Source organism: Drosophila sechellia, chromosome 2R, assembly GCF_004382195.2.
Source record: "Drosophila sechellia strain sech25 chromosome 2R, ASM438219v1, whole genome shotgun sequence".
NCBI classification, from domain to species: domain Eukaryota; kingdom Metazoa; phylum Arthropoda; class Insecta; order Diptera; family Drosophilidae; genus Drosophila; species Drosophila sechellia.
Window position 1 is genome coordinate 17,650,031 of NC_045950.1, and position 26,697 is coordinate 17,676,727.

At 47.6% G+C, this 26,697-nt stretch overlaps 6 protein-coding genes and 2 long non-coding RNA genes across 9 annotated transcripts; 3 read left to right on the top strand and 5 right to left on the bottom strand.

The window, feature by feature from the left end:
• Nucleotides 1-13: 13 nt before the first annotated feature.
• LOC6615403 lies at nucleotides 14-2,126 on the bottom strand. Its single transcript, XM_002039749.2, has 3 exons — nucleotides 1,885-2,126; nucleotides 1,045-1,826; nucleotides 14-981 (listed from the first exon to the last, which is right to left on the bottom strand). The coding sequence occupies exons 1-3, from the start codon at nucleotides 1,964-1,966 to the stop codon at nucleotides 838-840; spliced, it is 1,008 nt and encodes a 335-aa protein (XP_002039785.1). The 5' UTR covers nucleotides 1,967-2,126; the 3' UTR covers nucleotides 14-837.
• A 96-nt stretch (nucleotides 2,127-2,222) lies between these two features.
• LOC6615404 (esterase B1) lies at nucleotides 2,223-4,231 on the bottom strand. Its single transcript, XM_002039750.2, has 4 exons — nucleotides 4,093-4,231; nucleotides 3,913-4,038; nucleotides 3,630-3,853; nucleotides 2,223-3,566 (listed from the first exon to the last, which is right to left on the bottom strand). Exons 1-4 carry the CDS (start codon nucleotides 4,147-4,149, stop codon nucleotides 2,285-2,287), a joined length of 1,689 nt encoding a protein of 562 aa, XP_002039786.1. The 5' UTR covers nucleotides 4,150-4,231; the 3' UTR covers nucleotides 2,223-2,284.
• A 352-nt stretch (nucleotides 4,232-4,583) lies between these two features.
• Nucleotides 4,584-9,712, bottom strand: LOC6615405. The gene is made up of 2 exons (XM_002039751.2): nucleotides 6,599-9,712; nucleotides 4,584-6,543 (listed from the first exon to the last, which is right to left on the bottom strand). Exons 1-2 carry the CDS (start codon nucleotides 9,500-9,502, stop codon nucleotides 5,317-5,319), a joined length of 4,131 nt encoding a protein of 1,376 aa, XP_002039787.1. The 5' UTR covers nucleotides 9,503-9,712; the 3' UTR covers nucleotides 4,584-5,316.
• A 601-nt stretch (nucleotides 9,713-10,313) lies between these two features.
• Nucleotides 10,314-16,421, top strand: LOC6615406 (protein mahjong). Of its 2 annotated transcripts, XM_002039752.2 has the most exons (11): nucleotides 10,315-10,877; nucleotides 10,937-11,087; nucleotides 11,210-12,028; nucleotides 12,086-12,358; nucleotides 12,416-14,539; nucleotides 14,605-14,725; nucleotides 14,789-14,886; nucleotides 14,947-15,309; nucleotides 15,734-15,794; nucleotides 15,856-16,059; nucleotides 16,117-16,421. In XM_002039752.2, exons 1-11 carry the CDS (start codon nucleotides 10,468-10,470, stop codon nucleotides 16,119-16,121), a joined length of 4,629 nt encoding a protein of 1,542 aa, XP_002039788.1. In that variant the 5' UTR covers nucleotides 10,315-10,467; the 3' UTR covers nucleotides 16,122-16,421. The 2 variants fall into 2 exon arrangements, 1 of the variants encoding a protein (XP_002039788.1); XR_004361553.1 differs by lacking the exon at nucleotides 16,117-16,421 and having other exon boundaries at nucleotides 10,314-10,877; nucleotides 14,947-15,794; nucleotides 15,856-15,896.
• A 172-nt stretch (nucleotides 16,422-16,593) lies between these two features.
• LOC116800682 lies at nucleotides 16,594-17,252 on the bottom strand. Its single transcript, XR_004361555.1, has 2 exons — nucleotides 17,153-17,252; nucleotides 16,594-17,089 (listed from the first exon to the last, which is right to left on the bottom strand). It is a non-coding gene; the product is annotated as an uncharacterized LOC116800682 (long non-coding RNA).
• A 32-nt stretch (nucleotides 17,253-17,284) lies between these two features.
• Nucleotides 17,285-19,664, top strand: LOC6615407. Its single transcript, XM_002039753.2, has 3 exons — nucleotides 17,285-17,753; nucleotides 18,260-18,604; nucleotides 18,662-19,664. Exons 1-3 carry the CDS (start codon nucleotides 17,559-17,561, stop codon nucleotides 19,463-19,465), a joined length of 1,344 nt encoding a protein of 447 aa, XP_002039789.1. The 5' UTR covers nucleotides 17,285-17,558; the 3' UTR covers nucleotides 19,466-19,664.
• Nucleotides 19,375-20,670, bottom strand: LOC116800681. Its single transcript, XR_004361554.1, has 3 exons — nucleotides 20,361-20,670; nucleotides 19,702-19,780; nucleotides 19,375-19,461 (listed from the first exon to the last, which is right to left on the bottom strand). It is a non-coding gene; the product is annotated as an uncharacterized LOC116800681 (long non-coding RNA).
• LOC6615408 (zinc finger protein 853) lies at nucleotides 19,988-23,683 on the top strand. Its single transcript, XM_002039754.2, has 2 exons — nucleotides 19,988-20,281; nucleotides 20,680-23,683. The coding sequence occupies exon 2, from the start codon at nucleotides 20,703-20,705 to the stop codon at nucleotides 23,205-23,207; it is 2,505 nt and encodes an 834-aa protein (XP_002039790.1). The 5' UTR covers nucleotides 19,988-20,281; nucleotides 20,680-20,702; the 3' UTR covers nucleotides 23,208-23,683.
• The last annotated feature ends 3,014 nt before the right edge of the window (nucleotides 23,684-26,697 follow it).

Here is a 26,697-nt window from a genome sequence, read left to right on the forward strand (position 1 = left end):
CGCCACGCTCTGCTGAGATTTAGTTGGTTTATTTATCAGTTAATATACGTATTTGAGTGAGTTGCGTGTGTATACATATGAGTTAATTGGCTTAAGACCTACTGACCACTAGCCCGAACTTTCAGTTACATGTGTGGAGTAAATACTGTAGTTCGTTCATTATCTTGTGAGCGTGTGCGCCTACATCTTATACTCGAAATTGAACAATTGACACTTTCGGCCAGCACACAACAAAGACATCTACAAGCGCGTGGTATTCTATGCGTACAAATACATAACATATACATATCTATGCAGTACAGAAACAGGTACAACTATGTGGAATGCTCGGCCCAGTCCTGGCTGGCCCTTGGAATATTTACGCTAGCTAATACAGAGACTAGTACTGTGTGGCTTTCGCTTTTGCTTTTGCTTATAAATAATTGATGCTTAGGTAAATAATTGATATAATTTCATTGAGTACGGTAATACCAGTGAGATTTCATCAGTGAGTAAACAATTTGCATTCGCCAAAAGGGCGCTTTTAACAATTACAATACAGTTACTCAAATAATACGGAGAGTGGACTAATATAAAACTTATACATATGTACAACAGTAAAACTGTGGAAATTCTCGGGGAGTGTTTTCTGGAATTTGGTTCAAAGTGAACACATCGAGAAAGATGTTTGATCGCTAATGCTAATCTCAAAACATAAAATCAGTCCTAACATATTTACATGGATTGCTGAACGGTTCAGATAGAGATTCAATTACCTAATAGGACTAATACAACAAGTGTGCGATACCAAGTACTTGCTGATCTGGCACAAAGCGGAGCGACACCCGTCACTGATCTTTATCTTTCCGGGAACAGGGACTCATAGCTGGGCGGTAGATCCTTTGGCGTGGCGGGTTGCTGTTGCTGCTGGGTATCGTTCTCGTGCAAGACGCTATCATCGTAGTGCACCGACGGTGGCAGCTCAATGGTGGGCACATCCGACTGGAAATGTGGTTGGGCATTAGTTGTGCATGGAGACTTATCCTTGAAGTACGCTATACTCACTCTGACTCGACGCTGATGGAAGCGGGCAGCGGAGGCTTCGTGCGCCCGCTGCTGCACCGTTATGCAGTTCCAATACTTCCAGCAGATCCACACACAGAAGCCCACGCCCACCATGGTAAAGATGAGCGAGGTCAGCGCCGATATAGCCACATTGGCCGTATCGATCTCCGGCACAATGGCGTCATGAAAACAGGTGCCCTCGTCGCGGCACGGATACAGGCAGTTGGTGATATTGTCCCGCACAAAGTGACGCGAAATGCACGAGTACTGGTCGTTAGGCTCGCAAAGGAAGTCACCATTAAACTGGCACTCCGAGTGTGCCGTAAGCACCATGCGCAGCTCCAGGGGATCACCCAGTATATGACGCGATCGATCGATAAAGATGTGCACGTTGACGTCGCGGTCACGCTGATCGAAGATCAGACGTCCGGCCGGGCCATCAATGGAGATGTCGGTGCAAATGCGTTCGCTGGGCGAGCGATTGCCGCTGGTGAACTGAATGTAGTCGATGCACTCCTTGGAAACGGGGTCGCGCCGAAACTTAAGCCGCGTAATGATGGTGTAAATGCCGCGTCGCGGTCGCTCGCTGGTCACGACCCTAAACTGGCAATCGTACTTAATCTTGTTGGCCGTATGACCGTGGGGCAGTGTCAAATTCCACATCTGCGTCACGATCGCACCGGAGGTGTCCTCGAACTCCAGCCGCACAGTCGGGTCGCCACGGAACGGCTTGGCCAGCGTGTAGAACAGTTTGTCCGAGCACATGTTGTCCTGAAGACGAACTGGGCAATGGAACAACGGTTATAAGCATGCGCTTAACAGGAGGATGCACGCACTCACCGTTTTTGTAGGCAGTGGAAAAGGCCACCATCATGGCCAGTGGCCAGAGTGACCCGAATCCGATGCCGCACTTGACCAACATGTTGGCACCTGACTTGTCCCGCGTCCACACGTCCTGCGCGTATCCTTGCTGTTCCCACGCGACCGTATCCAGCTAGATTCTCAGTTTTTGCATTTGTTGCAAAATATGTTAGAAATTTGTTTATTGCATTTAGTGTGGTGTGACCGCCGCTGGTCTGCGGAAATATACTAACATTATGATATAATATACCGTACTGGTCTGAAAACTATTTACATACAAAATATACCAAATTATTTTGAAAAAGTATGTTTTCAAATTAAAGTTCTGGGGAAAACCGAGGAAGTATTGCTTTATTTAGTTTATCTTAGTAATAATGAGTTAAAGTTTAGCTCTCACAGCTTCGAAGCTTTCGCTCCTGTATCTCCGGTACATGCTCCTCCAAAAGTCCCTTCTCTCGCCATCCGGATTGCTGCACATCTTCAGCTCCCGATCGATTAAAAGGCAGTCCAGCTTGATGGGCTCGCCATCCTTTGGCTTCTTGACTGGCTTCCAAATGCGCGAAGGTTTTCCATCGCGCGCGAAGTTCGCCCACATTTCACATAGCCGTTCCGTGACCATCAAGTCATCCTTATTCATCTCGCTCTCGTCACCCGCCATCTGGAACAAGTAGCAAATATCATCGGCATGAGCCACTCCACGCAGGTCTTCGTTCTGAAAGATCTTCTTGTACAGATTACGACCGCCCACATAGTCCAAGCGATAGAAGTACAGAGGAGACTGCGTTTGGCAGCTAGCGTGAATCTCCACTGCGCGCTGCAGATCCATGATGAAGTGATAGTCGGAGAACAGGTCCACAAGGTTATCCATGTTCTCTTTGGACAGCGCTTGCCCGTTGAAGAAGAAGGCTCGTATGTCGGAAGCAGCTTCCTGCGCCTCTGGAGCCTGTGGATCTAGCACCAGATTGCGGGGAACTAACCTGGCCAAGTCATCTTCGTAGGCCTCCAGTTTTTGCTTCGCCTTCACCACCATGGCCAAGCCCTCGGCGGAGTTGTAACCCATGATCACTGGCATGCTGCCGAGGCAGTCCTTTTTGTGCATCAGCTCCATGATGTCCTGCTCAAGAAAGCTATCCGGACTGCTGCTGTCCTCCACTACTGGCTTGAAGGCAAAGGGCAGGTGACGTCGTCGTTCATCGGGACTTAAGACCTTCAATGTGTTAGCCACAATGGCAGTGGGTGTTGCCTTCTCTGACTGCAGGAAGGTCAAAAGTGCTTTGGTGTCGCCGCCAAAATCACCACCACCCAGAATTTCGGCTAGACGTCGGGTCTTGGCAGGTGCCTCGTTCTGGAAAACCCACTCCAGGTTGGCTGTTCCACTCTGCATGATAGCCTTGTGGAATAGTCGGTTGGCATGCCGGGCAAAAGTGTGCAGATGTACGGAAGAACCACCCGCACTCTCACCGAAGAGGGTTACGTTATTTGGATCGCCATTGAAGCTGGATATGTTCTCCTGCACCCATTCGAGGGCCAGACGTTGATCCTTAAGTCCCATGTTGCCGTGTATTCCCTCCTCAGGCAGGCTAAGGAAACCAAACGCTCCAAGTCGGTAATTCAGGGTGACAACAATGACATCCTGCTCCATGAGCTTGGCGGGAAAGTGGCTGCAAGGGGGTAAGTGCCATTAGTTATGGAAATGTGAAAATATACAGCTCTGGAAAATTCACTAGTCACTGTTGCCGTTGCCGAAGAAGAAGCCTCCACCATGAATCCAGACCATGACGGGTAAAGGAGTCCCCGTACTTTTGACTTTAGGTGCATATACATTAAGGAAGAGGCAGTTCTCGGAGCCGGCCACCTCCAAAGTAAACGGATCTCGCTGGTAAGACACGTTGCCCTCCTTGCAGCAGTCCAGCTCCTGCTCTTGAAAGCGCTCCAATGGCCGCGGGCTCTGGCATTCCAGGTACGAAATTAGTTACATGTGCATCTCGAAGATTATCATAAACTTACGCGGAAGCGAAGCTCTCCCACTGGTGGTTCCGCGTAGGGAACACCCAGAAAACTGTTGTACTCCAATCCATTGACCAGCTTCTTCTGCCGGCCCACCAAAACGCCTTGTTTTACTGGCACTTTCACCTACAAACAAGCAATTAAACAATTTTTTTTACGATTTGGAAGTGCACACAGTACCTTCATGCTGCTGCAAAACCTGGTAAAGATAAGTCTTCCACACGGACGAAGAAGCATTGTGAAATCAGCCCGTTACGGGTTTCCTTAACGGCAATTAATCGGCAATCAGAAAACCTGAATCTGAAAACACTGAACTTTGCTCGTCGAAATCAGCTGTTTGAGGCGTTTAACCCTTAGATGGTGCTGCATAAGTGCTTTTCGTCGTAAAATAGTTGAGATTGAATTTGAATGCATTGACAAGGGCTAAAATGCCAATTTTAATCAATAAAAAAAAGGATTACTATAAACCATAATAATTAAAAAACAAGGAGCTGAAAATCTATTATTTTTTAAATGTAAAATACATACATTTACTTTAATTACACTCAAATTAAAAAATTTAATTTTGAGTACTCGAGAATTTTATATTAATGCCAAAAACGAAACTCACCACAATTTCCCTTTACTTAAAAACGTAAAGAACAACAAAATGACACTGCCAACTTTACACATTAAGGTTACATTTAAAATGTTTCTAATTTTTATTTGACTAGTTCCATTGCATAAACGTAAATACATGTTCATTTATGGGTTTCCATGTTACTTATCGAATTTTTATCTTGTGTTTTAAATGAACTCGTTTCGGTATTTTGGTCCACGTCCGGCGGTCGAGCTGCCCGCTTGGGATTGGAGAAATTGGTGTTTAGTCAGAAGGACCCAGGGTAGGATCCAACTTGAGAAAGGTTTGAGCTTTCTCCGCCTCCAAGCAGGATGCACAACTCACCAAGGGACGTCGACGAACGTCGCGAGTCATGTATAGATGCGCATCTTTATGGTAAGGTATGGTTTTGATAAGGTAAGGTAGGGTATAATAATTGTTAATTAACTTTAGTTTAAGCATAGTTCACACCAAAAGTCGGAAACATTTACACTTATGTACACATTTAACACACATACATCCAACACTTAATAAACATTTATATATATGTAGAATATGTGGTAATAGTAATATTTAGCAAACATTGAAAGCATTCCGTCAATCCTCCTCTGAGAATGCCATCATATTCCATTTTCGAGACTCTTTTAGCCATGGTTTCTTGTTTTACTTGTTGCTTGTCCGTCGCGGTTGCTTTCATTAAAATAAGGGCCACAAAAATTGTGATTACAAATAGTAAATTGGTGTTTTGTTCTTCATCTCCATCGTTTTGTCGTCAAAAGGTTGTTGATCTTGGTTTTCGCTCTCTTTTAAAATCGCCTCAACGCCAGTGTGCGTTTCAGATAGAGGCAAATGGCCCGATGGATGAGCTCATACTGCTCCGAGTTCTGGACCATCCCGCCCCGCTGCAGGCGAAGATTACAAACGATGCCCAGGACGTCCACGAAAATGTCCGGCATCTTGGGCAGACGGTCAAAGGATGGCGGCGTCTTAACCGCCCCTGCCTCCCGATGATCCAGAATGTGGCTGATGTGCCGGATGGTGTTGCAAGTAAAACTGCTGTCGCTGTCCGTTGGGTTATGGTACTCCTCTGTCGAGCTGCTGGTCATCGATTTGGCGAGCATTCCTGTCAGCGAGTAGGCCAACGACTGCCGCAACTGGCGCACTGCATTCAGGATGGCCGTGAAGCAACCTGTGCGCCCGATCCCAGCCGAGCAGTGGATGACGGGAAGCGGCTGGACTGCATTGAAGATGTCCTGCTGGTAGATCTCCAGCCGCTGAGCTGCCAGGTGGGCATTCCTCTCGCTCCTGCTGTCATCGTAGATGTCAAACTCCGACTCACACTTTCCAAGGTTGAGTACATGCAAGCAGGTGTCCAGCAGCGTGTTGATGTCCCGAGGCGAGTGATGATCCGGCCAGTCCGGATACCAATAGTGGTAGCAGTAGATCTTCTGCAGGTGGTAGCTAGCACTCTGTGGCACACGGATGCAATAGAGCAGCACCAGCTTCCTCACCGAGTAACCATTTCTTCGCACAATGCCGACGTTTTTAATGAGGAAGAAGCTTCCCTGGGCGGGCAACGCCTCCAGCAGATCCCCTTCCAGCGTCACCTTCACTGACTCCACGCCTATGTGCCGGCCACTTAACTCATAGTCGATCGCATCCGAGGAAGCCACCACAGTGTCCGGCACAAAGGTGGGCGTTAAATACCGATCGAAGAAATCCCGGGCAGCCGCACTCAGCTGAAACACTTCACACTTGGCGGCCACCGCGAAGATCTCATTCAATTCGATGGGGAAGTAGACGGCGCACTTCTGCCGGTTCGCTTCCGTGAAGTTTGTGAGCATGACAATCTTCTGGAAGTACTGCTGCAGGATTTGCTCCCTGTCAACGTGAGGACTGCTGCTGCTGCCCCCATCCACGCACCGTCTTATGTAGCGCTGCGTGTTCTGGTAGATCATAAGCCAGAACTCGAAGATTGTATTGGGCAACGGACCCTGCGTGGCCACATAGCACTTCGACACGTAGTCGGGTCCCTGTAATGAAGGAAATATACATTACTTTCATTCGATTTGGGCTGAGTTCCATTACCTTGATGTAATTGGCATTTATGTAGGGCAAGTCCTCGCTGGCGGTCACGGAGCTGGTCCGTTTTACTTCCCCCAGCAAGCTAATCAGCTCGCTGGACTCGGATTCGAGTAGAACGCGAGAGTTCTCATTTGGCAAGATAGTCTTGTAGCGATTTTTTGTCTGCGAGCCGAAGACCATGGGCTTCTCTTGGTGATTGAGCGGCAGGTCCCAGAACTCCTTGTGCAGATCCCGAAAGATTCTCTTCTGCTCGTTTTCCTTCAGTTCCGGTATTGGTTGCGCGATCCTACTGACCACTGTCTGGTAGGACGCGAGAAGTTCACTGTCCTCCGAGCTCGGGGGCACCAGATCCGTGGGCGTCTCCACATCCCGTGCGTTGGAGCCCAGCACCGGGGGCTGCTCTATGATGTTCCTATTCGTCTGGTAGCTGTGATCGAACACGTAGTTCAGCCGGATAAGATCGAACTGATTAAGCGGATTGGAGGCGCTCTGCAGCAACTGTATGCTGGCCAGGTAGATCTTGAACTCCTCGCTAGTCGTTTGTGGCGACAGAGGACGTGTCATAATGTTGCGTACGGTGCCAGCGCAAGTGCACGTCGCGCCAATGGCCTGATCTTCCCTCACCGAATCCTTCTGAGGATTGGGTTGCAAATCCGATGCGGATCCGAAACATACCTGCCCGAAGAACTTTTGGCTATTTGCTTTGCTGCTATTTAAGTTCTCAGTGCTAAAGAATTTACGCTGATGCGGGACTTGGTTGGCGGCAGCACAACTGCAAACCGTGACTTTCGGTTGCACGATGTCCGTCATCTGGATCTCAGTACCTGCTGCTCCTCCCAGTATGCTGCCCATGTTGAGAGTGAGGCTTTGATTGGAGCCACGGCGTTCTAAAAGTCCTCGTTTTGGAGTAGGTACATTGGATCCAGAGCCCGATCCCGAGCCGGTGGAATTGGTTCGCATATTGAGTCGGTTGTACTTTTCCGCGCTTAGCATTGCCTGCTGCTGTTGGAGCTGCTGCATGGAGTTTAGATCTCCACACGATGTTGTAGTGTGTCCTGTCTTCAGGGTGATGCTGTGATTTGAGCCCCGCCTCCTGAACAACCCCTGCCGACTACCCTGGCTGCTGCCCAGTATATGTGACTGTGGCAATTGATCCGAACGAATTTGGCTGGCGGTCCCCGCATCCAAATTACAGCTGGACTTGGAGTTGAGTATTGAGCCCAGGCTGTAGTTGGAATGACTTAGTCCACTGTTCATTAGGTTGCCACAAGAGCTGTGCAGGTTGAGCGTTAAACTGTGGTTGGATCCCCGACGCTGAAGGAGATTCATCGATGATGTAGACACTGTGTTCTTTGCCTGGAGTGTCGGCATCGGCAGATCCATTGACTTCTGCTTGAAAGGCGATTCCTTAGGTCCACCGCCAGAGGAGGAGAACTCCACCAGGGTAAGGCACTCCGGAAGCGTTTTTAAATTTGTGCTGGACGAGTGCAGTAACTGATTGTGCTTGTGGGCGCTTCTCGGCGCTAGGCTTGCACCTATTCCAAACTTTGAGCCACCGTCCACGCTGCAGGCGGACTTCAGTTCAAAGTCCCCCAAACTGGGGGTTAAACTGGCGTCCGAGTCCATGGAGCTTTGTGTCGTCGTGCTGCAGTGTGTCGGTTGCACCTGATATGGGTTCTGCTTGCGGTGGTACATAAGCCAGTCAGTGGTGTTGATTCCTGGTGACTTTCTGCGAGGCGTTCGTCTCTGGTTGGCCAAGCTTAGGTGACTATCCAGTCGCGAGAGCGATGTTGAGTGGATAGCAGATGCGGGCTGTTGAAGATGGTGATGGTGAATAACACTTGTCGATGGATTGCTCTGTCCCGTCTCCATGTCGTCGCAACTTCCATGAGATTCGGTTATGTTGTGCACCACGATTGACAGTTCTGATTCGTTGGCAGCCGAGTCCAGCGAGCGGGCCTTCTCCTTGGTGCTCTTGATGGTCGGTGTCTTGGGCTTGGGCAATGGTGATGGCTGGCTCGAGTTTTTTATGGGCACGTCCGTGATTCGAATGGTGAGATTATTTTTATTCTTGCGGTTCTTTCGCCCCTCCGATTTTTGTTGCTGCTGCTCCGGCGGCTCCGCCAACGCAGGACTACGATCCCGGCGTGTAGCCTCCTCTAAACAGCCTGTATCCATGGGCGCATCCTGCACGACATGATCGATCTCCGGGAAGCGAAAGAAGTTGCCATTCTTGTAGCCGGCTGAGTTAATAATGTTCAAGGGTGAACCGGACACGTTTAGGTTGTTGATGGAGGATAGTAGTTTCGGGGAGTAGCTTAGGCGACTGGCCTCCAGTCCCGGCGTCGTGGAGGACTCATCCTTAAACAGGATGGTGGGTGAGTTGTGCTCGCTCTTAGACAAGTACAAGCTGTTCTCCAGGCCTTGATCGACTGACCCGCCCTTGGGCATGGTGTTCTCCTTGTCGATGCCACGGCCACTGAGCCGCTCCTCGCCGCTGGAGGTGGTAATATGCGGCGAGCAGGATCGGCGGTCATACTGCGATAACCTCTTGAACTTGCGGCCTAAAGTGGGAGACTGTGAGCTGGATGAATGGTGGAAGTGGGCTGCTGGATGGGGGCTGGTAATGGTGAACTGTCGGGGGGTGAAGACCTCCTCCTCCTGATCCTCGTGCTCGGGAATGCCCGGAACACCGCCCCCAACCTCCACCGTGGGCGAGGGGAACTCGAAGGACGTCTGCAGGTACTCGAGGGGCGTAAAGTAGGGTGTGCTCTTGTTGCTCTCCGCATCCTCGCCAGCTTCCAGTGGGGTCGTGTCGGAGGGGGCGGCGTGGGTGGGACGGGGGGTCTGTGGGTAGGGGTACTCAATGGGTGCATTCTCCTTGTTGTTGTTTCGTAGCTTGTCCATGATACACACACACAATTGCTGAAGCGGGGCGATCGCAGCGCAGTCGCTCCGCCCGTTTAGTGTCTTGTCCTCACTCGATCGGCATTATCACTATCTCGCCCGCACAGTTAGCACTTCCGAATTGGACGCAAATCATGGGGAAAAAAGAGCGTTTTCTTTTCACAACATTTTCAGAGCTAAAGCATGGAGGGCTGCCAGACCGCGTATGTAATCAATCCGGCAATGCCTTCTTTACCAAGCGTGATGCCAGGCCGCAGACATACTGCAGCAAGACCTGGCAACGTTGGCCCTAGTTTAACCGCATTTTTCAAGTGTCTATTAAAATAAAAAGAAAGAATAGATTAAGAAATCTACTGTTTCTATCCAGGAGTTGTAGAATTTGTAATGTAGATGCTGTACACGGGCGATAGTTAATTCAATCGACGTTGAAATGGTTTCAGACAGATATATTTCCTATGCATCCAGAAAAAATGTTGTAAAAGATCATATGCTTAATTCTTAATAGTTTTTCAGCCTATCTGTATTTTCGTTTATGAAATCACTACAAAGTTGTAAATTTAGAATTTAGAAGCAACAACGTAGTGTTACAATTACCACCGTTCCGTATACCTCACAGTCGCACGTCGTTTTTCGGCACGTCGCTTTTATTTGTGCATTTGCTTGGAAATAATTAAATGAGCTAGACAATTACATCGTTTTGTGTACTTTAGACTTATTTAAATAACTTTTAGATTGGTTTAATTTGCCGAAAGACCAAAACAAACAAATTTGTGCGACAGCTGACTTCGTTATTTCAACGTCAACAGCAAAAGGCCACACTAATTTCGCGAAAAGCGCGTGGTATTTAATACCTTATTTATTTGCTTTATTTCGCCATTAGAAGTAAGTTTCGCTGTGTCGAAAATCTAGCAAAGAAAGCCACTGGATCCAGAGCTAGTGCATCCAAAACCCGGTAATTCATTTCGATGTCTGAGGGCAGCGGTAGCGAGAATGCGGCCGCAGCAGATGCTGCGGCCGAGGCAGAAGCCGCGAGTGAGGCGGCACTGATGGCTGAAGCGGTGGCTGTGGCCTACCAGAGCGACGAGGAGGAGCAGCCAGAGGACGAGGACACACCTGAGCAGGCTGGCGATAACCAGGAAGAGGACGCCGCTGAACAACAGGATGGGGTGGAACTAGAGGGCGACGAAGACGCTGATGCTGACGACGCCATGAGCGTGGAAAATGCGGAAAACGAAAGCGATAGCGGTGGAAACGCCGAGGAAACCGCCGCTGCCGACCGGCGCCAGGCCACCAAGAAGGAGCTCACCCAGATTATCGACAAGTGGGAGCAACAGCAAACACAAAATGGATACGATCCAGTGCCCACTCTCAGGAGGTAAGCGTGCTACAAGACCATTCACGCATGGGCCCAACTTAATGCCTTTACTTTCGCAGCCTTGCGGAGATCTTTGAGCGTGAGAAGGACGTGTATCGGCGCAAGGATCCGGATCCCTTGGATTCACGTCATCCATATAGAGCCGATCCCAGCTGCCAGTACGGATTGCTACTCAAGCTGCTCTTTCGGAAGGATACCTTCATGGGCAAAGTAAGAATAGAGTCATATGATATTTATTTTTCTAAAAAGCAATGTAAATGTTTTCTTAAAATCAGGTGCTTTAGGCTTTCCAAATCTTAAGCTAACTAAAGTGAAATATTTTATTTAACTAGCTCCTCAACGATTACCTGCGAGAGAACTATTTCAGTCGCCAGAACGTCAGTCGCAGCTCTCTAGAACTAAACATCCTGGCCTGCCGCCTCATCCTGGAAATAATGCCAGGAATGGAGACCTCTGCAGTATTTCAGACCGCCGAAGGTGATGGAACCATCAATCGAATCTACTCTTGGGCAGAGGACAGCATTGAACCGCTTCAAAGCTATGCCACCGGTCTTTTAGCTGAAGCCATGGAAGTGAGCGACATAGCCATAAACTTTCGCGATCTGAATATTCGATTGGTGCCAAAGATGATCAAGCGTCTGCACATGCTCCTGGCGATTAGCAAGAGCGCCACTTCAGATGTCAATACGCCAATGCACAATCTGTCGGCTGACAGCAGCACGTCGGGCATGCTCAGCTGGGTGGCCTGCGCTAGTAATGCATCAGCTCCTCAATCGCCTCAGCACAATGGCAGTGGGCTGGGAGCAAGTTCCTCGCAGCATGGCGACGCCTCTAATATGTCCATTCTGTTCGAGAACAGCAGAGATGCCTTTTCCGTATCTCGCTATTACAAAAGGATGTATATTCCTTTGCACCCGGCCACAGCGGATACTAGCCAAATGTTAATCATGCGCTTCCTGACCAGCCTGGGCGAATATCAAGAGTTCCTAGCCATGGCTTTCGAAAACAATGTGATGCAGCTAATTTTTGGCTACCTGGAAAACTTGGATCGCCGGGACACCTGCTTGGCCTACGAAGTTTTGAAGTATCTGGCTTCCCTTCTTTGCCACAAGAAGTTTGCTTTAGAGTTTATTTCCAACGGTGGATTGGAGGTCAGTAAATGGTCTTGTAGGGAACGTAATTATTTTTAACTTCACTATTTTTTGCAGCTTTTATTGAAAGTGCCCCGCCCCAGTTTGGCGACAACTGGTGTGTCCATCGCCATCTACTACTTAGCATACTGTGAAGACGCCATGGAACGCATATGCAGTATGCAAAGACCACTTATTTCAGAACTCGTGCGCTACGCTCTCTGGATTCTGGGTCGTTGCCACGACTCCTCAAAGTGTCATGCCACCATGTTCTTTAGTCTGAGCTTCCAATTTAAGGTCATATTGGATGAGTTTGATGCTCAGGATGGTTTAAGAAAGCTATACAATGTCGTAAGTAAATGGTTAAAAGTTCGATTAATGTCAGTTACCTTAACTCCTTCCTAATAGATTTCTGTACTAAAAATTCTTGATCCGAGCCACAACGACAGCGACAATGACTCTGATTTCAACGAAGACGTAGAATGTGCTTCCCGACAAATGGTGCGCCACGTCTGCGTAGCCCTCAAGCGCTATATGGAGGCGCACTTCTTCTACAAGTACAACAGCTTCCTTTGCCAAACAAATGCGGCATCCCCGGCACCGTCATCAGCCCACTATTTCAATCAGAATCCCACGGTTGCTGCCAAACTGACCTTTGACCAGTTGAACGACCAGATTCGCACGCTCCAGGAGCACACTTCTATTCGGGCTCATTGGCAACCGGTGGATCAGCTGATGAAGCTTGGTGGAATAACCATGCTACTTAGGATCATCGCCTTCAGTTACGATTGGGTGAACAGTGGACGCTCCGAGACGGTGCGCTCGGCTCTGGACGTGCTCAGCGTATGCTGTATCATCCCAAGAGTTTATGTTGTGCTCTGCGAGCGCCTGCTGATGCTAGACAAGACAACTACCTCCGGATTTTGCTCGGTTCTGGGCGCTGCTGCAGGAGAGATTAGCTCGGATGCAGAGGTTATCAAATCGGCGTTAGCCGTGCTGTGCCATTGTGTTTGCTCTCCGATCATCCGCAAGGACAGCGGCACCAGCCTAATTAAGTTTGGGACGTCCTCCAGGAAGAACAAGGCCAACCATAAGTACGCCGAAGAGCTGATTGAACGTGTTTGGGAGTCCGTATGCTCCAACAATGGCATTGTGGTCTTGCTATCGCTGATGCAGACTAAAGGACCCATTACGGATGCGGACTGCATACGAGGAATGGCCTGTAGGGCCTTGGCGGGACTTGCTCGCTCCGATCGGGTCAGGCAGATTGTCAGCAAGCTTCCACTCTTTGCCAGCGGACAACTCCAGACGCTGATGCGGGATCCCATCCTTCAGGAGAAGCGCGCGGAACATGTAATCTTCCAAAAGTACGCATTGGAGTTGCTAGAACGAGTGTCGGGTAAGACGAAACCGCTAAATAATCCTTTGGATCCATCGCTGTCCAACATGCACAAGGCCAATGTAATCGCCCAGACACGCATCCAGTACAACAAGCAGCAGCTGTATCAGCTTATCTTCGAGCACCTGGAGAGCAATGGTCTCTCCCAGACAGCCCAAATGCTGCAACGTGAGGTGGGTCTTCCGCTACAGACTCCCACTACGCGCAGTTTTCATCAATCACCTTTCGACTACAAAAGTCTTCCCAGTGGTAGTAGCTCGCTGTCCAGAAATCGTCTGCGAAGCCGCATGCAAGATGTAAACGCAGCGATAATGGGCAGTGCAGACTTAAACAGAAGTTTTGGTGAGGATTCCTCGCCGGCAGGAGCCGGTGGTAGCAATGCGGGAGATGGAGTCAGCATACCAAATTTTAGCTCCCTTAACACAACGCAGACGCCCATAAAAATAAGGAGGACGGATAGAAGTTCAGTCAGCCGCTCAATCCAGAAGCAGACAATGGAGCCTGGTGGCATGTCAGTTGCTCTTCCCGAAGATGGTCAACTGCATCCCAAGAGGATCACCCTAAATACCATCGTAACGGAATACCTCACCAACCAGCACTCGCTGTGCAACAATCCGGTCACGACCTGTCCGCAGTTTGATTTGTACGAGCCGCACAAATGTCCAGATCCGAAGCCCAGCCGGCTCCTGAGCTCGAACTACAACCTGACCAGCCGGCATGCTCGAACCCAAGCCGGATTTAATACCAGTCGCTTTGACCGTCGCTATGTGCACACGCACTTTTCACCATGGCGTAGCATTCGATCGGCGGACTACGAGGACCTAGAGTTCACCTGTTGCGATTTGGCGGGTAAATACATAATTGTGGGCACGCAGCAGGGCGACGGACGAGTGTTCAACATGAACGACGGCGTGGAGCAGTTCTTCTCCAATTGCCACAACTTTAGCGTGGATGCTATCAAGGCCAACAGGGCCGGAGACTTGGTCATCACATCTAGCTTCTGGCGGACACCCACCAGCATTCTGTGGTCTATTGCGGACGATGAGTTCAAGCTAAAGTTGCGCCTTCCCGATGTCACCTACTGTGAGTTTAGTCAAACGGCGCAGGATCGTTTGTTGGGCACCCAGAATGAGGTATAATTTGAGTTATTTTATGATCTATAGAGATTTAAACTAATAACTTAATCTTTTTCACACAGTGCGCCACGCTCTTTGACATAAACACTGGTTCCAAGGTGGCCTCGTTTACGCCAACCATACCTAATCTCTACACCAAAAATAGAGCAACTCTTTGCCGAACCGATGAGCTGATTCTGTCGGGTAATTAGTGAAATGCATTTATAAGTATATGTTAGCTGTAATGTAACTGAATCGAATTCCTAGATGGCGTTCTATGGGATGTGCGTTCCGGAAAGGAGATCCACAAGTTCGACAAGTTTAATCAGTGCATATCAGGCGTCTTTCATCCCAACTGTCTGGAGGTAAAGTCCAAATTTGTGTTGATCTATTTATACCATGGTAATATTCCCAACAATTTATAGATCATTGCCAATACCGAGGTGTGGGACTTGCGCACCTTTCATTTGCTGCAGACAGTGCCGGTGCTAGACCAGCGTAACTGCACCTTCTCCCCGATGCATGTAATCTACGGGGCTAGCTTGGGGGCGGATAGGGATCATGACATGGAGACGACCACATACGACACCAGCTTCAACGTTCTGGACGCCTACGACTACTCGAGCATTGCGACCATTGACGTTAAGCGCAACATAAACGATCTGAGCGTCAGTGCCAACGGGAGTCTGATCGCCGTGGTCGAAGACTACAGTGGCTACGAGTCCAAACAAGAGACCTACGTGAAGATCTACGCTGTGGGCGTTAAAAAGAGCGAGCGCTCGGAAGAGGTGCGTGCGGTTAAGGAGCTGGCCAGCGAGGTATCGGACGCAGTGGCTCCGGGGTCGGCAAACGCCAACGATGGTGGCGATGCTTCGCTGATTCGGGTTTTCGAGGAGGCACCAGAGCGCCCACAGCCGGCGGAGAACGCTGCACCCGCTGGCCCCAACAATTTTGAGGAGGAGCAGCTACGCCGGCTAAGTCCCGCCATGCAAGCAAGTCCAAATCTTTCTCGCCAACATGCACCCAACAGCTCAATTGTTGGGGTGCGACGGCGGGCACGTAGACTGGGTGGCAATGGCAGCGGCAGTGGCGGGAATGGGAATCTGAATCTTAATGGTGGTGGCGGAGTCGGAATCGGCGCTGCCATAGATCTGAGAACCCTCATGCGGCGCATGGATGATTTTGAACTAAATATTATGTCTATGCTTGCAGGAAGATGATGAGGAGGTGCCCGAATCTGACGAGGACGGCTCGGATACGGGCTCCGAGAACAGTAAGTTCGATTTTGATCTTCATCATTTAATCATCCGTTGCTAAATCTCCTCACTCCCTAGCTTTTGCTATAGGTCAAAATTTAATGGGTTTCAACCTTCTTCGTAACCTTCATGGTTCGGACAACGATGACGGAGATCTGGATGAAGACGACGATGATGGAGAGCCGCTGGACTCCGAGGACGATAGTGACGACGACGACGGCTCCGACAATGGCGACGACGACTTTGATGTGCTGGAATACTTCGATAGAAGCAGCTCAGACGGTAACTCAAGATCTTTAGACTCTGTTCGTGTACGACTTGTATTTTCTCCTCCCCTAGATTGAGCCCACTCCTCATCCAAACCAACAACACACACAACTGTTCCTCCACCGCTCCACTGCTCCGCTCCACTGTTCACCCACTGTTTCGTCTCGTCTTGTTTGAACCTCTTAGTTGTCCGCAGTGCGCATGGAAGGATGAGCAAGCAACAGTCGTCGTAGCATAAGTAGATATTAAGCTGTTACCATAAAGTTTAAATTGTTATTTTTGAATTTTGTACAAATCAAATACGAATGCCGCAGGATTGCATTAAAGCCAGCTAAAGATTATTAAAGAAATCGCATGATGAGTACCGACTGTAAAAATCAAATCTATAAATTGTTCAACAATTTTCATTGTACAAGCCTGAATAAAATTTGTGTACTTTTGCTATAAAACAAAAATAAACAATTTTGTTAGAAAAAAAGGCTTCTTTCTGTGCTATAGAAACCTAGAAAAAATTTCCACTTTTTGTATAATGCTAAGGAGCCTATTGTATTAGAAATCTATTAACTGGAAGACTTTATTCCTGAATGTAAAATATTAAATATTTCGTTTTAGAAATTAATGCTATCGTATACTGAATTTATTTATATACAATATTATTTCCTGTTGTCCAGCGAGCGGGTCTTCTCCTTGTTGCTCTTGATGGTCGGTGTCTTGGGCTCGGGTAATGGTGATGATGATTTTGATTTCCTGAAACTGTGGCCTGATCTATACGTCGCCGGGCTGCATCTTTTGTTTACTTAATTTGGATTGGTCGAAGCTTTTATGCTGACAAATGGGTTCACAGGCTGGACCCTTTGTTTAAAAGTTTGAAAATTGTTTATGTCTGCTGTCGACGGTAAGGCGTCGATCGTGTGATTTATGTCACCCAAGAAGTCCGAATGTTTATGCCGTATTGATTTGAATAATTTCCACACTCTGGTTATGTTGTTGATAAATGGAACAATGGGTATCTTGGGATGTGCAGGTAGTTGACTGGGTGGGGTGTCTATACAATAGTATTTCATTAAATAAAGTCAACGAAAACTGATTGATCCACCCTAATGCTTACAGAAATCATAACTAACCAGTGTTACACATACGGTCTATTCGGATTGAGTCAAATGGTGCCGATTATCTTATCGCCAAGTGTGGACTGCAAGTTGGAAAAACGAATACATTCATCACCCCGGTCGTTGCTCACTAACTGGGTGTTTGGTGACGCTATTACGCACACGGACCGGCTCTCACCGAAAATCGAAGCGAATCTCGGCCGAATCCTTCATCAGTAGATAAATATGGTGATATTAAGGTGTTCGCTGTGCGACAGCTTCGCGGTCAAGTTGAATGCGTTCGTATAGGCCGTTGCTCAGGTGTTAGAAAATTGCAAATTTAGTTACTACTTGACCACCGAAGTGTGCCTATCGACGGCTGTGGCGCAATTCAATCCAAGAACTCTGTGCACCGGATCTGCGGAAATGTCTATGAAAGCCACCATCATCGGATGCCTGGCCGTGCTGGTGACACTGGTTGCGGCCCTCGATGAACACCCTCATTTCTGCATTAAGACGGATCCCATCCTTCTGTCGGAGATCGATCGACATGTGGTCATCCCCAGCGAGGAGGAACTACAGTGCCACATTAAGGCCACCACGTTGACCCAAAACGAGAAGGTAAAATCATGTGCATATGGAAATACCCATTTATGAGCTAGAGTTTTCTGGATTTTCTTGGTTGGTAAACCATAATAGCAAAAGTAGAATTTTAGAAACGATCAATTTAAAGTAAAGAAGTAGCACATATGCAATTTGTTATGGATTCAACTGCTTTTGGAACAAAAGTATTGCAGTTAGTGCAATTATTTGGGGACTAAAAGCAGATTTCACGATTCCATATTTGTTAGAAATGGCCTCAATTTGAAAAACTCCCTACCTTTAATGGCAAATGCTGCGTCGCCAAACTAGTTTGCTGCCCCATCGACATCCTTAAGTGACAAATCCAATGCCAGCCGTAAATTATTCGAGTGGCTGATATTCCAAATTGAATTAGCTTGACGATAAAGTGACAAAGTGTCCATCGCAGCTGAAGAAGATAATGCCGGCGGAGATAAGCCGAAGACGGTGGTTATTTACGAAAAAGGTGTTTGTTTTAGTCTAACTTTTATCTCTCCGTTTCCCAGGCAAGCCTCGTGGGCACCCTGTGCGCAGATCACGGCTCCACCACAATCAAGCGGGATAACCATCACTATTTTAAGCTGCGCAACGGAGAACTGACAGGAAGGGGAGTCCAGGCGGAGGTGTGCGCCAACGGAGGTGATTCGGTCCTGGCCTGGATTCCCTACCACACCGTGCTCAAGAACTATGCGGCCGAGCTGAATCCTAAGGAGCGGCTGACATACATTGCCAAGGCCACGAACGTGGAGCGGGAGAAGACTGAGCTCTGTCACTTCCGACACACGGATCTTGTCAATGCGGTGTCCGACAATCTGTTCACCTGCGTGGTCATGATCTTTGGCGATAACTTTGTAAGTTCCACGGGAAGATGGTTCGGTTGATGTCCTACAAACATGATATCTTTGTAGTATGGTCTTGAGGATAACATTAACGTACTGGTGGAACTGGAACCGTTGGCCTACCAGCTGAGGAACATTACTTACCTGCCGTGGCGCAATGTGACTAACAGCTACAAGATGCACCTGGGCGACAGTGTGCTCCGAAATCCCAGCGGCGAACGTAAGCCCATTTACGGGAGCCTGAACTACGACTTTGTGGAGAAGATCCTGGTTAACATGTCCAGTGTGTACCAGCATAGGAAACTATCCAGGCTGCCTCTGCTCCTCGAGCACCGGTCTTCTGTTCTCGAGTTGGACTCGTATGGAATGGGTGGCCTGGATGTTGCGGAAAAAGCCTATTTCGGACGAAGCATGGACCCCAGGAGCGAGGTGAAGGTGCAGGTGATTGGTCAGTGGGTGGACCAGCATCGGGAGTTCGGCGCCGACATTTACGAGTACTATGGCCATGGGCTGAGACGCTATAAGGAAACTCTGACCGGGGCCCGGCTCACTTTCATCCGAATAGACAACACGGAACCGGTTTTCATGGCTCCGGAGTCTAGCAACCTGGCCAAGTCCTCGCTTTTCCGGGAGCCGAAGGTTGGCCAGATAAGGGAGGATCCATCGGGCAACTATACCGAGTGGGAGAACGCACAGGAAGAAGATTACGATGAGGAAGGTCCAGGATTCTACTGCTGGTTTGTGGTTACTTGCCTGCTCTTGGCCATCGCTATTATCCTGGGCATATACATTGTGGTCAGCGCTCACAACAGGAGAAACAAGAAGCGCCAGATGTACGAAGTGGCCAACACTAATGTGCCTCCACCCGCCTAAAAATTATGAACATTAAGTTAAGTTTTCTAAATCAGAAAAATAACACCAGGATCAACAGGTGTTTTTAGTTCGAAATGTCAGTTTAAAAAACGAGTTGGCAGCTCTATTACTATGTCCTCGAATTAAAATTTGTGTGTTTGTTTTTTGGGTTAGATTTATTAAAAATTTCGGTTTCAAAATGTTAAAGTGAGTTAAATAACTGTTGTGTGTGTTTCATTAAATATGTAAAGAAATACCTTGTTATGAACGGCAAAAAATGGCTCTAAAATCGAGAAATTAAAGAGACTTGTGAGCTGAAGACCCCACATTGAAAACCTAAGTTGTAAATGGAGAAAAGGTAAGTTTGAAAGGAATTTCATGCCATAAACTTGTGAGGTTTTAAGTATTCAAAAAGAATCTAGAAATCTGAGGAAATAAACAAAATGATTTCCGACCGGCATGCGTTAGGGATTTCTCTCTTTACACCACGTTGGCAGTGCCATTCGCAACACGCCTATCATCTCACTCACACTCGCACACAGAGAAAGACAGATAGAGGCAGAAGTTCAGTTCATCAATTCATTCATCTCATGGAAGAACCTTATTGATAACGTCGGCAGAGATAGCTAGTGATTTCATTCGATCAGGGTCCCGAAAGACCCACTGGTGTGCACTTGTTTTGGTTTTGAAGTTCGCATCTCTGGGAACGTGTGTGTTTCGCCCTGAACCACAAATATGTGAGTTCCGAATGGGATTTGTGTGACGCGGCCATATTTAAAGAGTTTTTTTTGTGTTGAATGTGGGGCGAGCTGCGAAAATTACATAAATACAGCGCAGGTGAGTTAATTTTTGTTGCGGGAACCCGGTCGAAAGGTGCACTAAGTGCGGGTGCAAGTGAATCGAAAACATTATTTACCCAATTTAAGTCGGGAATTGTGTATTTATTTCGTTTTTTGGGCCCAAAAATCGCATTTTTCGCTCACACCAACACCAAGATGGTAAATTGTGTATAACAATATGGCTGTCTCTGTCTGGCACAAGAGCTACCAGACGTGTCGATAGTCCCTGTTATTAACAGCGAGTTAGCAGGTCATTTTACAACAGATGAAATTATTCTGAATTTTAATTGACCATTTTTTGGCGGGCAAATCATAACAAACCTCGTACTCATGCACCTTTCGGGGATCCGCACATTCTAAGTGAAATTTTAAATTAAAAAAACTGGCCCATTGCAGCCTCCCCCTAGGAACACGAAGTGATGGATCGCAAGAAGGTCCTGGAGCTCGACAAGATCTGCCGCCTGTGCATCTCGGAACGCAAGGAGATGCGACCGCTGTTCAGCGAAAAGGTGCCCGAAATGCTGATGGACTGTACCAGCGTGCGGGTGGAGCCCACGGAGGGCTGGCCGGACAAGATCTGCGTGCAGTGCGTCCACGCCGTAAGCCGGAATCACGCCTTCAAGACGCTCGTCGAGCGCAGCGACAAGGAGCTGCGCGAGTATATCCGCGGTCTTACCGTGGCACTGGTAATGGAGGAGCAGCAGCAGCAGGAGGCGGCCAGCGCCAAGCAGCAGCTTCAGCTGGAGCGAAAGCAACAGCGTCAGCTGCAGAAGCAACAGAAAATGCTCGAGGAGCAACTCCAGCAGCAGCTAGTCCAGCAGCAACAGCATCAGCCTCCTGCCAAACCAAAACTGAAGCCGCTGCTCCGCAAGGGCTCCCGCCAGCAGAAGCAGAGGCATCTGGAGGCCGCACCAGCACCACAGTCAGTCCCGCAGCCCGCCCCCCAGCCACAGATGCAAATAATGCAGGAACATGCGCCGCAGCAGCCCACGATACAGCAGCAGATCCAGCAGATTCATATGCCCACACTTCAGCCTGCCCCCGCCCAGCTACTGTCCGCTGCCGGTACCACCCCGGCTATGCCGCAGCAGATCCTATTGCCCAACGGCCAATTGATAACGACTCAGATTGTAGCGCCGCAGCTGGCGCAGATCATCAGCACAGCGCCGCAGACAACGACTAATGGTCAGGCCAGCGCTGCGCAATCGCAATTCCTGCCACATCTTCTACAGACGCCGAACGGACAGACGCTGCAGATTGTTCAGCAACCCAATGGCACGCAGACCCTGCAGCTTGTTCAACTTGTACCGCAACGCAGTTTGACGACCAGCGGAGTCACGACAGTGACCACAACCACGAACGCATCGGATATGGGTCAGAATGTAGGCGCTTCTCTGGGTGATGCCGACGTGCAGTTGCTGGAGGACGGCTGTGAGGTGGAGGACGAGGAACTGGAAGATGTGTACGAGCAACTGGACAGCAAGGGAGATCACAGCTTTGAGACTATTGTCCTGGACGACGATCAGCAGCAGGACTTCCTAAAGGACCACCACGAGCACCACCAAGTGATGATCAACGAGGATCTCACGCAGAGTGAAAGCCAAGAGCATGAGTACTTTGACGATTTGGACCAACAGCAAGCGATGGACGAGTTGGAAGACGAGGAGGAGCAGCTGAAGCCCGAAGACGACCAGGATACGTTCATAATCGAGGAGATTCAGCTGGAGGATGACGAGATGCTCGAGGATCCCGATGGGGAGGAAATCGACCCGGATTGTGAGTACATCGGTGACGAACAGGATCCGCAATTGTCCGGCGACGTAGACGACGATCTGGAGTATGCTATTATGGAGCCGCCGGATGGCGAGACAAGTGTGGACATTGACCAGGCCTTCATGGAGTCTGAGCAGTCGCATCATCAGCAGCACCAAGAGGAGATGCAGAGCATATCACTAGAGAACGCTGTGGTTGAGTTCAGTCAGGCTACAACTACAACGGAATCCCTGGTAGCTCCCACTATGACCGTCAGTTCGGCCAGTCCTACGCCAAAGCGAGCCAAGCGAAGTAACCACCAAATTCCAGCCGGTGTGACTCTGGAACCCTGCGACCACCAACCACCCGCCGCTGGATCAACGACCAGCAGCAAGCTGGCCGCAGCCAACTCTCGCCAGCTGGTGCAGACGGCGAGCGTGATTGCGGCCGCCGGTGCGGACGACAACTACGAAATAGATGCTAATCTGGTAACTGAGTTCATACGCCAGCACACCTCGCCTCTAGGATCTGGGAGATACATATGTCACCTATGCAACACCGAGTTCCGGCAGTTCAAGGGCCTGCAGAACCACATGCACTCCCACACCAACTGGATACGGGCCAATTGCAAGAAACAGCCGCAGTGCCAGATCTGCCTAAAGAGCTTTAAGGGCCCAGGAATGCTGCGGATGCACATGAAAACGCACGACGCTGAATCCAGCACGCCGGTGTGCACCATCTGCAATCGAACCTTCAAGTCCAAGGCGATCTTGTACAGGCACAGACAGACACACCAGCAGAGAGCGTATTGCTGCGGCGTGGCCAACTGCCGAAAGAACTTCTCCTCCGCGGTGAACCTCAAGTGGCACGTAGAACGCAAGCATCCGGAGGTTGTGGAGCCGTTGTTCAAGTGCGGCGAGTGTGGATCTCTGTACGACAACGTGGACTCACTGCAGTTGCATGTGGAGAGCACGGACCACAGTGCAGAGGTGCAGATCAGTGGCCAGGACGATGCTTTCAGCGGGGCGGTAAGCATCGTCAGCAACGGCACCACCGACATGTCCAACATGATGGCCACCGGCCAGGGTGCGACTTTGGCCGGCGGCACGGGCGATACCCACGCCGTGGTCATGGGCTCTTCCGGCGAGGTGTACTTCGTGACGCAGGCGTAGCCAGCGGAGTTTGCCGCAGCAGGTGCTCCTGGGAACGGCGAGTGCCTGCTCGGCATCTAGATGACCACTTAGATGTAATATATATACATATATATATTTTTGTACTACCCCCGTCTAGCTAACAATTTAGGAATAAGCACAATACACAAATATTGCAATCCTAGATTACTGTCGTAGAACTTTTTTAGTAGGACCTAAGCGATTCACTCGAATTTTGTAAGCAGATACGAAACTTTAGGTAGGGAGATGGAGATGGATCCCCAAACGCTTGGTGCACGAATCCTGCGTGTGGACTGTGCCAGTTTTTGTTTTTAATTTTATTACCCTACTATTATTATTTTGTTTTCCCGGGGAATACAGACTGGCATTTTAGGCTAAACGTATTTTGGCGTTGGGTTTTCATTGTTGGGCTTTGAAATAAGTGAAATTGTTTTAACTGAACGACAAAATAAATTAACAAACCTTCTATGAAACCATAATTCGTCTTTCTTGTACGTCATCTGGCCGGTAATATTTATTTCCAATTCGTCGGTTCCGTTGGCTTGTTGTTCAATTGCTTTGTGAGAAGACCGGGAAAAACAGAACCCAAACAAAATTGATCGAAAGAAAACAACAATCAAGCCAAGGTCTAGTCTATTGATTCCCAATTGCCACGTGTCGGGTTCATCCGGTTATGAGGAGTACCATATATGGATAACAACGATTCGCGTATGGAATCTTATGTAAATCTGTAATTACCTATTAGTGTGATTTAGTTACATATTATATATATATTATTCTATATTACCCATAAAAAGTGACCCCCTAATAATCGGTTATATGCTCGCAGTTTGAAGTCTTCGGCTATCACAAAAAATTGTTAATTAATTAGCAAATAAGCCGCGAAAATAATCAATTGGAATAACATTGTGACAGCTAAAATCGCCAGCCGTTTATTTGTTTTGTTCAGATTATATATGGCGGTCAGCCGCGTTTCGCAAGATAAGATAAAGGTTTGGTTTTCCGCTTACAAGTATGACGCATTCCTTCGACTTTCCGCCCTTCATTTTCCAGCCAGCTGTTGGAAAATCGGGCTCAAATTGCAGATACATTAATATTTCAGATACCTATATTTTCGATTCTAATTCTCTTTAAAATTAATTCTCTTTTAAAGTCTTACATATTCGTAACTTGCAGTATCTACTGCAACATTTATTAAATGGACTTAGCTATACCTAAATATATATTCAATGCACTTATATAATATTTTCTTCATCTTAAATGTCATATGCTTTCATGCTTGGCTGGAAAAGTCCTTGCACTTTAAACCGTGTAAATAAAACTTGGCCATGCGGCCAAATAAATGTCTAGATAAATGTCGTGGGCCAAAACGAATTATTTAGGAAAATAACAGAATTCTTGTTAAAATAATATCAGAACTCCAACAAAGTATTTCCTACAAATTCGCTAGTCTGTCACATAGTGTATTTTTACACCAAAAAATTTCAAACATTTGAAATCAATGGGAAAAATGTTAATGGGGCTTTACGTTTTAAAAATACATATTTCAAAAATATCTATTTTCAGATCGCGCACTATCGAACAAAAACCGGCGACTGTTGCCTCCCAACAGTTGGTCATCCATTTCAAATATAATTGATTTGGCACAGGCGATGGGTTCGTGCAGGGGGGCGGGGATCAAAATAATTGCTCATAATAAATTCCTTTGATTCGCCAACAGCCGAGTCACAAAACACACATTTACAACCCATTAATGCACAATATTTTGTGTTAATATTCGGCGGTTTTGGCGTTTATTCGAAATCCACGACGTCACCAAACGTCAAGGCAAAGAAAACCATCCAATTTTTAGATGACCTTTCTGATGGCTGTGCTGGGTATTTCCAATCCCAACCCCCAGTTTTTTTGGGGGCAGTGATATTAAAACGCAATTGGGAATAAACGAGCACATCGAAGGCGCAGTTAAATTATAAATATTGCGCCGCTTGTGTGCTAACGAAAACTTTCAAAAATACACATTTTTGAAAAATAACAATACTGGAATCTGAGAACCTGAAGTTCTGCTGGAAAGTATCTTAAAGTGGAGGCTTTGTTTATACTTCCAGTGAATGCTGGAAAGGATTGTATTTCATGGATGGCGAGCTCTTGTTATTCATTGGAGACTACAACATTTTTCCCATTGCTTTATAGCTGACTAACAAGTTTCCTGCTTTGTTTGTGTCATTAAACCGACGACTGGGTAAACAAAAATCCAAAACAGCGACAGCCGCACAAATGGCGTAAGAATGTGAAAGGGAAATTAAGTGTTGTTTAGAGAATCAAATATTGTTTACTAAACTGACCGCAGATAATGATCGATCGATAGATCGCTGATCGGGGTTTTCCGTTCAAAGTTTTTCTGACACCGCGAATTTGTGTGCTAATAACTTGGGCCACATTTAAGAGGGCCAACACTTGTTGGCTCACTTGCTAGCCGCATTTCCACCTGCTCAGAATTCTAAGACCTCCCCCATTGACGCAATTGAAAAGAATAACAAAATTGTTTATTTTGCGCTTGGTGCTTCGCAAATAATACTCGTTCTTAGGGTCGATTATTAACAAATGTTGTCTACTACTGATATTTTAATTTTGTTTGTGCTATCTTACAATTCGGCGTAAAATGTTCAATAACATAAACAAGTTATCCACAACAAATGGGCGCTGTAAAATGCCCATTTGGAATTTTAACGTAAACAATTTGGAGCAACCCATTGTGCATTTCAGAAAACGTTGCTTCATAGCGAAGTTTTAAGGGAAATAGCTTACTATTTAACAATACTTAAGTATCACTAACTATTACGGAGCTTTCTCCATTTGAAATATAGGGCTTTTCATAAAGTCATCCTTAAATGAATGCTACTAATATTCATTTGTAATGAATCATTTTATTCATTGGAAATTCCGAGGTTTGTTTAAAAATATGTGCACTTGCTCAATAATGGTTTAATAATATTTTATAGGGTATTACCGCTTCGGTTCGCTACGAACGAGTATTTTGGCGCTTTCATTCCGTCACGAACATCCAATTCACACGTTAAACCGCATTTTGTTTTCATTTTCGACGCAGCAATGCTCTATACACACTTGTGTTTTCTCACGGAATTTACTTATGAATTTCGACTGGCCTAAATTATTTAGTATCTCCTCACGAATGAGCCACCTTGGGCTTGGCAAACTCCTTTCCTTATCCGTTCGCAATAAACTTAAACTTGATCCACATTCGCCAAACACTGTGCAAATATTTATATAATTTGTACAATTATAGAATGTAAAATATTTTTAGCACTATCTCAGCGGCTTCTTGCGGCGCAATTTCGTTTTCATTTCCGAATTTGCATATGCTCGGCAAAAAAAAAACCAAGTGTAAAAGCATTTTTTTATGTGGGGCACACGAGCCGGCGGCGGCTTCTTTCTCTCTGAGATTGGGGCGTGTGCTATTGACATTGCACCC